At 35.4% G+C, this 11,279-nt stretch overlaps 1 protein-coding gene across 1 annotated transcript; it reads left to right on the top strand.

Annotated features, from left to right (window-relative positions):
- The first annotated feature begins 9,030 nt into the window (after positions 1-9,030).
- Positions 9,031-9,938, top strand: LOC109002641 (17.6 kDa class I heat shock protein 3-like). The gene has a single exon (XM_018980482.2). It carries the CDS (start codon positions 9,236-9,238, stop codon positions 9,710-9,712), a length of 477 nt encoding a protein of 158 aa, XP_018836027.1. The 5' UTR covers positions 9,031-9,235; the 3' UTR covers positions 9,713-9,938.
- Positions 9,939-11,279: the final 1,341 nt, after the last annotated feature.

Genomic DNA, 11,279 nt, shown 5'->3' on the forward strand with positions numbered 1-11,279 from the left:
TTTGTGGCATATATTGAAGAAAGTCCCCAAAAAGCTTGGCTCCCATAGTTTGCACAAAAGTGGCATGAAAACTGCTTTGATGAAATGTGTGTATAACATCCAAAGTGTTGAAGAGTTTGAAAAATGTTGGGAGTAGCTAATCACTACGTACAACTTGCATGAAAATGTCTGGCTACAAAGTTTATATGATGAGCGTGAGCATTGGGTACCGGCATTCACGAGGGACGTATTTTGGGCTGGAATGAGTATTACATAGCGGAGCGAGAGCATGAATGTATTTTTTTATGGTTACGTTCATGCTAAGACAAATTTGAAAGAATTTGTCGACCAGTTTGACAACGCATTGAAAAAGAAAATTGAAAATGAAACTGCCGCAGACTTCCACTCATTTAGTGTCTCAATCCCCTGTATATCTAGATCTCCAACTGAAAAGAGATTTCAAGATCTATACACGAATGCTAAATTCAAGGAAGTTCAACAACAAATTACCGGCATTATTGACATGGATCCAAAGTTACTTAAGTATGATGGTACATTAAAGACCTATCATGTAGAGGATGAAGTTCTAGTGGAAGAGTTCACTAAACTGGTTACACACTATGTGGACTTTAGTGAGGAAGATACAGCTGCAAAGTGTTCATGTGGGTTGTTTCAGATGAGGGGTATATTGTGTAGGCATATTTTGGTAGTATTCAAATGTAACGGGATTAAGTCTATGCCAAAAACATGCATTTTAGATCGATGGAGGAAGGACATCAAACGGAGGTACACGTTAATCCATAGCAGCTATGACGCAGGGGATCAATAAGCAGATGCTAACAGATATTCAAGTTTGTTGAATATCTGTTATCAGATGATTACTTATGATGCGGGTTCGTTACAGCATACTGAGGATGCAACTACAAAATTGAATGCAATGATTTACTTATTGATGGGAACCAAGGTGGGTCTAGTCTTAAAAATCTTTTGCAAGTTCCAGATGGGTCAATCACAAGATCAAGAGCCAAGAAGATCAAATAGTATACAATCTACTTGGAACGAGTCTAGGAAGAGCCCAACATTCAAGATGGGCTTAAAGGATGAAAATTCAGTTTTGATTCATTTGATAAGCTACGGAAGAGGGCAACAACATGACTTGAAGGCTTTAGACACTTGAATTCTTACAACTTGTTTAATTCATTTAAATGACTTATTTTATTAGTTTAGAATAATTGGAATAATTATGGGAAGCACTTAAGGGGGCCTATGCAATGGCATGTTTGGAAAATTATTATTTTATTGAACTAAAGTAGGGTTTTACTATAGCCGAGTTACTGTAACGTCGTACTGTAGCCGATGCACTGTTCATCCAGGGGCATTTTTGGAAGATGGAGATTTATTTTAGTTAGGGTTTTAATTAGGTTTTAGTATAAATACTCTTTGTTGCATCAATTTATGGCGTTCCTCCTTTGTAATCTGAGTTCTTGAGACGGGTTCTTCAACGTGTCTAGATTTTAATATAATCTAGGTTCTTGAAACGAGTTCTCATCTGGTCTAAATTCTCCATCCATTGACTTGATTTTGACTTTCTTGGAGAGATTTCAAATTGATTGTGGGTTCAAGGGATTCCATTCCCGCGGGTTCATATCATTTGATATTCAGAGCAAGGTTTCCAATCAGGTCTGATTCTATCTTTTAATGGGATCCTCGAAAATTCATTTATGAAAAGTTTCTTTTCAAGATTCAGTGAAAAATGTGGAAGTTCATCAAGAAGATCAAAAGTTAAAAATTACAAGAAATGTTGTAATGGGAAAAGGTGACTGACCTATCACATACAATTTAATACAATTTGCTGAAACATCCCACTAAAGGTGCGGTTTTATGCATTCCATATAGATGCTACTACTTTCCATACAAACATTTGGAAAGTAAAACCAAAGCACAGACAAGGGGGATTAATGTAACATCCCACAAACATTTTAATAATTACAGTTTTATACAATTTGCTGAAACATCCCACTAAGTTTTATTTTATGCATTCCATAAAGATGCTACTACTCTCATACGAAAATGGAATTTATAAATTGGAAACTTAACAAGGAAGATATGGTATGTGATTTGAATAATTTCATGACTAAATAGTTAATGCAAGAATTATACATCATACGCAATGTATTACATGACTAAAATGTACAATGTATGATAAAGAATTATTGACTTTCACATATTTGGAAAGTAAAACCGAAGCACAAACAAGGAGAATTAATGTAACATCCCACAAACATTTTAATAATTACAATTTAATACAATTTGCTGAAACATCCCTAAAATTTTATTTTATGCATTCCATAGAGATGCTACTACTCTCATACGGAAATGGAATTTATAAATTGGCAACTTAACAAGGAATATATGGTATGTGATTTGAATAATTACATTACTAAATAGTTAATGCAAGAATTATACATCATAGGCAATGTATTACATGACTAAAATGTACAATGTATGATAAAGAATTATTGACTTCCAAACATTTGGAAAGTAAAACCAAAGCACAAACAAAGAGAAAACAAGCGAGATTTTTGCAATGAGGAAACATTGAAACTCAACCCGATCGATGATTACAAAAAATCTTTTGGGGTTAGGGTTAGGATTAGGGTTAGGGTTCTTAATAACCCAAACAAATTTAGGGCTAGGGTTTTGGGCCTTGATAATAAAACAAATTTGGGTTAGGGTTAGGGTTTCGGGGCTTGATAACGAAAAACATTTAGGGTTAGGGTTAGGGTTTCGGGGTTTCGTGGGAATGAAATTTCAAATTTGGGTTTGTGGGAAGGGATTTCAGATCTGGGTGCATAAGAAGAAAGAAGGGGCTTCGATGGGTTCCTGTTGAAGACGAAGGGTAATTTGGCTCTGTGGGTTCGTGGAGAAGACAAAGACAGTGACTTCGGGTGTTCCAAGGTCCGTAGGTAGGAGGGTTCATGGAGAAGACGAAGGGGGTTCTGTGTCTTCGTGGAGAAGACGAAGGGGGCTCTGGGCTACAGCAGCTTCGTGGGGCGGCTAGTTTGTGGAGGACGATGGGGATTCGAGGATGTAGAAGAGAAAGAAGAAGACAAAGCAAATGAAATTTTCGTGGGAATGGGGAAATGGGAAAGGGGCCAATCGACCCCTTCTGTCTTCGAGGGAAAGGAGCTCCAAATGACAATGTATAGCATTTAGATTTATGTTTTCCCTTCTGTCTTCGAGCAAGTAGCGAATGATGACATTCCAATAATGAGTGCCACGTCGGACACGATGCCGCGAGGGTGCCGCTAACCGGTTGCAAGCAACATTTTTCTTTAAATTAACCTTTGATCTTAGAGTTCCTTGCGTTTTGTTTTTAGCCAGATTTCTCTCTTTCGAATATAAATAATTTTAATTATTTTGATTTTTTTCTATCACAAATTTAATAGATCATCAATTAACGATCAATTTATTCACATGGATGATAATTAATTAGTTACATCATCGGCAATAAGAATGTGCCACATACCAATGAGGCTAGCTAGCTACACCTGTATGTGATCCACAGGTCAAAATAGGTAAACAATAAAAATAAAATGATTTCAAAAAATAAAAAATCTAAAGATAAATTAAAAAGTAAAAACTGCGCGCACGTCAGACTTGGTCCCCAACTTAATTTGGGTCTCGGGTCTTAAAGATTTTATTTTATTTTTTAAATTTTAGATTTTTTTAGCCTTTTTTAAAATAGTTTTCATTTTTTTATTATTTATTGTGACACGTAGATGTATCCGTGGCGTAAAATGAAATATGACAAATTCTTATTGGCGATCATGTAATTTGTGAGTTTCGTTAAAACTACAAGTTTTACGCAAATGTTTTATATTGGATTTTTTTTTTATAGACTAACTGTGTAAAATTTATACATTTGAGACTAATTATTATCTCTAACATGACTTATATCTATCTATTTGCAATGAAGAATGAAAAAGTTGAGACTACCATAATTATGACAGGAAACAGTTCATTTTAAGAGTTAGGGAGTAATACTCTCAAATGCGAGATTTCATTTGAATAAAAATCAATTTAAAGAGTTAAATAATAAAACAGTCATAATTATGTTAAATTTATCTCTAGCTAATGAATAGTGAATACCTAGCCAAAAGTTCTCTCAAGATAGTCTTTTTCTAATTTCTTTTTACGGCTATATATATATATATATATATATTTTTTATAGACAACTTGTGTTAATAAAATTGAAAGGTATAGAGGGAAACCCATCAAACATTATAAGGCAGATCAAGATTAATATAAAAGCAAATTGGAAAATCTAATCTAATATCGCATAATTTCTTGACTCGTAGTTGAGAAAAAAGTGTAACGCCCCGACCTCAAGGGTCCAGAGAGTTAACTCACATAACCTGAATATCAACTCCAACAATACCAATATATTTCCAAAACTAAGAATATATCCTTCCAAATCTTCAAAACAACGTAAACACTTCAATTAATAAACCATACATACTCACATATCAAATCCTCAATATCACAACCCAAATAAAATATCAAATTTTCTTCATGTCTCAAATAATAAACTAAAAATTGACATAAGTCTCATAAACTGTCTAAATCCATTGAAATCAACAATAAACAAATAATATCCAACAGCTGTACTAATATTTCGAGATACCCAAACTATTCACAGCCAATCTTGCCCACAGACTCTAATAGATCCCCAGCTGAACCATCGATGTCATCTGAAAATATTATGAAGAGTAAAGGGTGAGTTATCAACAACTCAGCAAGCAGAGAGCATATACTAGTGTGTAAACATGAGCATTTATAACGTTGAAATACTAAACAAAACATTTTCTTTCAGAATGTAGAATCAACCTATTTTACTTTCGAAGTGTTTAAACCAAAACTTGGTGCAAAACATCAGAGCGAAATTTCTAGAAAGACAAACTTATACCCCAAAAAGAAAATTCATTAGCAAATCCAAACTGAAACATTATAATCATATCACCTCTTAGCATCACATCGGGACAAATACCATGTTTAACCCCCGTGGTAGGGTTATAAACCACCATTATACCCGTGGTTGGGCCGTATACCATGTTACACCCTCATGGTAGGGTTATTAACCACCATTATATCCGTGGCTTGGCCGTATACCATATTTCACCCCCTGGTAGGGTTATAAACCACCATTATACTCGTGGCTGGGCCGTATACTATGTTTCACCCCCGTGGTAAGGTTATAAACCACCATTATACCCGTAGATGGGCCTTATACCATGTTTTACACCCGTGGTAGGGTTATAAACCATCATTATACTCGTGGCTGGGCCTTAATAGAAAACAGAACAGATATCATCGAAATCAGATCACAATCATATACATAATCAGAACTTCATGCCAAAGTTTTCAGATGACACATCAAATCAAAACAAAACATTGAATAGCTTTAGATCACTTCACATGTTCGAAATAAACAGAATCAAAATATTTTCATTTATTCATAACCACAACTTTTAAATTTTCATATTCGCTCATGTGCATAGTTCAGAAACAAAATGTACAAAATTGGCTCATGTCTACACCAGTCATAACAGAAAAATACTTTCTCTTATATTGAATTTATGCATATGCAGAATAAACATTTGAGGTTGTTATCAGATCATTTCTTTTAAAAAACAAACATGTTTATTTTCAAAGCCAACCTCATTTCATTTCTTTTATGCAAAACTAGTATATAAACTCCACTTATCTGACTTCCGTGTACAAAAATATGCCTTGGATCTGTCCCCTAACCGTATCACAACCTAAAACAATAAATGTATACCACATGATTAATAATCCAAACAGGTATACCACTAAACTCAATCTATAAAACTTAAATCAGCCCCATGTTTGTCTAAAAATTCTCCACAAGGTAAATCCGGACAGCCCACTTCCAGCCGTCAATATTTTCACTCTAGCACCACCAAGTAATTTTCACACATAGCCACTTAACCCAACCAGACCAGCCTAAAAGTAACTCAAAACTTTACACTAAACAGTCCCAATTGTTCGCCCAAAATAGTCTCACAAAACCGTCCAAATAATCATACTCCTCAATTTCAAAACTTCCAACATAAGCAACCACACCCCAACAGATGAAACACCTAAACACCATAAATTACATAGGTAATAAATTGTCAAAAGCTTACTGCAGTACTGCAATTCCAACCAACGTTACAACCATATCAACAACACTTTACCATAACTCACAATCCAACCATAACATCCAAAGCTACCAACAGTTTCGGAAATAACTTACCTAAAATTGTCATCAAAATTTGAACCACTTTGAAAGGGTGTAGCCCATTGAAGTCTGCGCTCAAAGTTCATAGAGATCTCTAGTGAAAGAGATAATGTTCTGCGGAAAGAAGAGTGGAGGAGTCAAAGTGTGTACAAACCAAAACAGAGTAGGTGCGTGCGTGAAAAACAACCAAAGAAAAAAAATATAATGAAAGAGGGTCTGTGTGTGTGCAATTACAGATGATAGAAAAAAAATTTAGAAGTGAGATCAGTGAATGGGAGGGTTGATTACCGAAAAGAAAAACTTCAGAGAGGAAACTCGACAATGACACAAGATTTCGAGACTCACGAAGTTGCTGCACCGTGCCAAAACCCAAAGAAAACTCATGAAAATGCCTGTGAAGCAAAGGGAAAATAGAGAGAGAGGGAAAAAGAAAGAGATGGATCACCTTTACGGAAACAACCAGCGGTGACGAGGCTTTGAGGACCCACAGAGAGGAGGCAGCCCCGGCCAAGGATTAGACCAAGAAAATTTGTGTAAAGGAAGCGTTGAGTAGTTCAAAAGTGGTGAAGAAAAATTTCTGTGAGAGAAACTGAAATTAACTGTAGAAAACGTGGGAAGAGGCACACGAAATGGAGAAGTTTTCGGGAAAACAGAGCAGCTGGGAAGGAAAGAAACCGTCAGGGGAAAAAGAAAATAAGGATGGAAGAAGGAGACTCACCAAAACGACGCCATTTGAGTCTCCCTTCAAGTGCTGACAAGTCGTGGGCCGGGCTTCGTGAAATCGGGTTGGGCTTCAACGGAAACTGGGCTTAGAGCTCGAGTGTTACAAAAAGCATGCATCATGAGGCAGTCATTGAAGATGGAGTGGCGCTTCCAATGGTAAGGGCGGTGTGATGAGTTGGTGCACAAAAAATGAGATGTACAAAGGGAAGAAAAAAGGGTACCGATATCAAGGGAAACAATGTAAGAGGTGGGAGATATATTGGGTGTTGGAAGGTGGATGCAAACGGTTGATTTGGTTGGTGGGGCTTGCTAAGATTTTGATGGAAGTAATACTAGGTACAAATTTTAATTAGATAAGCGCATAGGTCATTTATAAACAATTGGGTCTCATTAAAAAAATTATTATTTTCTACAATTTTTCAATATGAGATTCATTTTTTACAAAGATTTATACGAGATTTATCTATTTGAGATTTGTACAAATCATTTTTTTTTCAATGAATCTTTCCTGGAGAGAAAAGAGGGATCAGTTCTTTTTAGGCTATAGTAAAAACTAATTAGTAGCTCCCCTAAGATCATGCAAGTTCAATATACCCACAAAGTAATGGATATTTCCTTTCTAACTCCTTGTTCATTTTTTGACCTCCTGATCTAGTAAAAATCCTAGATCGTCTCTTAAGCCAAATCTAGATTATATATATAGCAACTCTACAAACCGTAATGCATGTATATTCATTGATTAGAATTTGATCCCCATATCTACTTAAGGCAAATATCATTTCTCAAATAAAATCTCATCAAAATCAAATTTTCAATGTTACTTTGAGATAAGTGGACTTGAACTACTAACTAGGGATGACAATTCGTTTTCACGAGTCGTGTTAATGTTATGTCAAGTATTAGACTATATAAATCAACTCGATTACAACTCGCGGTTTAATTAAACAAGTTAGACCCTAAAACCCTAACATAACCAATATAAATAACAGGTGACACGACATAATCCACTTAAGTCATTTAGTAATTAACTTTTATTGGGTTGACCTGGACACACCCATTTAACCCGTTTCACTCAATTTAGTCTGTTTAATCCATTTCATATAAATGAGTTGAGTTGACCCAAATATTTATCTTTTAACACAATTTATATAATTTCATATATAATAAAAAGATAACTATATCAATTATTTACAATTACAACTGGATCCATGAAAAAATATTTTATTATTAATATCAAACCAATAATATATAAGAAAATTAATATTTTCATAAAATAAAACTACATATTAACAAAAAAAAGTTAAATAATTTGAGATATTAAGTAGTCAAATTCCAATATTAATATTACATATGCTTAACAACAAGAAAACACGCACACACACTGACACACATATATTTATATATAAGACTAAATATTTATAAGATTTTAAAATAAAATTTATTAGTATTATAGGGGTTGATTATAAGTTTCGTGACTTGACCCATAGTTTATCAGTTTATTAATTATATTGTCTTATGGTGTCTATCCACTTTAGCTTTAACCCACTTATATCAAATTCAAACTTATTTATTTTTTATGGTGTTCGTGTCAAGTTCACAAATTGTGTTATATATTAATCGTATATCCATAGTAGAGTAAACTGGTGCTGATTGATTCAACCCTAGAGGTTTATGATAGACAAAATGATCCCCCACCCGAACATGACTTATAATTTTGATCGTACTCTACTCTGCTAAGAGCAGCTATTCTCAAAATCTCAAAAATTGTCAAGAGTTGGATCAATTCCATTCTACCTTACATTTTATTCTCTGAAAGAAAAATTAAAACAAAATTGTAAAACCAATTACATTTAGCAATTAAGAATATATAATTTTTGGATCATGTGTGGCTATGTGGTCGAAGTCTTTAGAAGATTTCAGAAACTAATTAAAGGGATGGCATAATGCATTCATGCTATTTATTTTTGTAAATTCACCCTTTTGATGGTGACTTAAACGACTCTTACTACAGAACCTTTACGAGGGCACTAGAAGTTTCATTCATTTTCTCTCTCTCTCTCTCTCTGTTCCTTTTTCTCTCCTGATGGAGAAACTAGAACCCTCTTCCAGAATCTATATATAGGTTGCCCACAAAGCTTGATTTCATCGCGAAATTAATCACAGCTCAAAGGCTCTATCTGTATCTGGTTTTTCCTCCTCAAGATCTCCTTCGCTCCAAATTTTCCAGACATGTCGCTCGTTCCCAGCCTCTTTGGTGGCCGTCGAACCAACGTGTTTGATCCATTTTCTCTAGAGTTATGGGATCCCTTCGATGGACTCCTCCCCTCCGCCATTGCCAATGTCCCTTCCTCAGCACGCGAAACCGCTGCGTTGGCCAACTTAAGAATCGATTGGAAGGAAACCCCAGAGGCCCATGTCTTCCATGCGGACCTTCCCGGCCTCAAGAAGGAGGAAGTGAAAGTCGAGGTTGAAGATGGAAGAATTCTGCAGATTAGCGGAGAGAGGAACAAAGAGCAAGAGGAGAAGAACGATAAGTGGCACCGCATCGAGAGGAGCAGTGGCAAGTTCCTCCGCCGGTTCAGGCTGCCGGAAAATGCGAAGATGGATCAGGTCAAGGCTAGCATGGAGAATGGGGTACTTACTGTTACTGTTCCTAAAGAAGAGGAGAAGAAGACTGAGATCAAACCCATTGAGATCTCCGGTTGATGAGCAACATATATATATGTCCTCCAAACCTTGAAGCTTTAGTTTGGAGTCAGACCTATATATATATCGAATAAGTTGAGTATTTGTGTATTCTGTGTGTTTTGTTTCTAAAAGGCCGTGAAAATGTAAGACTTTCGTTGGTTGCATGCGTGTAAAATAATTTGAGTGTCATCTAAGACTTGCTCATACCTTTAAAATATTTAAGAATTAATATTCATACTTTCACAAGAACTTTAATTAGTGTCTTTGCATTGCAGATTTACGGATCGAATTCAAGATTTCTATTTTAACAAACATAAACATGGATCTTACTATAAGTTTTGTAGCTGCCAAAAGATCGACCTATACGAATTATATATTTGGGACTGTTATATATATATATGTGTGTGTGTGTGTTCGCGCGCGCGCGCACTCTTTCATGGTGGTTGATCATGGCCTTAGCTACAACAAATATTGTTTCTAACAGTGTAAAGTTTCACTGATACATTTCGTCGGTAATTTAACAGTTGTGAGTACTTTTGAATTCATTTTCTTTTTCCCCAACTGTATTTGTAAGACAGTGGGGACCGTCGGGTAGCTAGCTAGGTTATTAGCCTAAATATCGACATCTGCAAGCATGATTATTAATGACACACCAAAATATTATTATTATTATAAAAAGTATTTTTGTATCAATATTAATGTGTCTTATAGTAAATGATTTTTTTACACACCATGTTTTAAGTAGCAAAACTCTTATAAATATATATGTATGAAGATTGTGAGTTTGATAATTTATAATTCTGCCATTCATGAAACAGATCAAGATGATGATCTCTAGGTGAAGTTAAAATGTTCCAAGTAAAAACCCTGTTAATTCATCCCGCTAGCTGGTATATATGTCGAGCTTGAAGGGCGCAATTAAGAGACCCGTTGATGAGATGGACCTCATTGCATCACAGCTGGAGCTTAAGTTAGTAGGCGTAATCATAAACAAGTGAAGGAGATGCAACTTCTTGATGGTACAATTCTTAATACTCTGGAGCAAGTGCATAATGGAGCATTGTCTCATTTTCAAAATTTTCTGGAGGCTAGGCCTATTGGTGTCATGCCAAACTTGGCTGAACTAGTGGAAAAGGTGGTGACTGAGTTTGATAATGCTGAATTATGTAGAGTGCCATCTCAACATGAAGTTAAGGAGGCTATTTTCTCTATTCCGATATATAGTAGTCCGGTCCCGATGGTTTTGGTTTGGGGTTTTATCGATCGTGTTGGCATATTATTTACAAGGAGGTTGTTGAGGCGACGGCAGAATTTTTTAGTGGTGCTATGCTTCCAAGGTTTTACTCGACCTCCTTTCTAGTATTAATTCCGAAAATTCCTAATCCTAACAGCTTTGACAAGTTCAGACCAATAAGTTTATGTTCGGTATTTTATAAGGCATGCTCTAAAATTTTGGTTAATCGTTTATCTTCGATATTAACCAAAACTATTTCACCGAAACAAGGTGCAATTATTCAAGGTCGGAGTATTTTTGAAAATATTAGTTTGACTCAAGAGATGATACATGGTTTAAATAAACCATCTT

The sequence above is a fragment of the Juglans regia genome, chromosome 5, assembly GCF_001411555.2.
Source record: "Juglans regia cultivar Chandler chromosome 5, Walnut 2.0, whole genome shotgun sequence".
Taxonomy (NCBI): domain Eukaryota; kingdom Viridiplantae; phylum Streptophyta; class Magnoliopsida; order Fagales; family Juglandaceae; genus Juglans; species Juglans regia.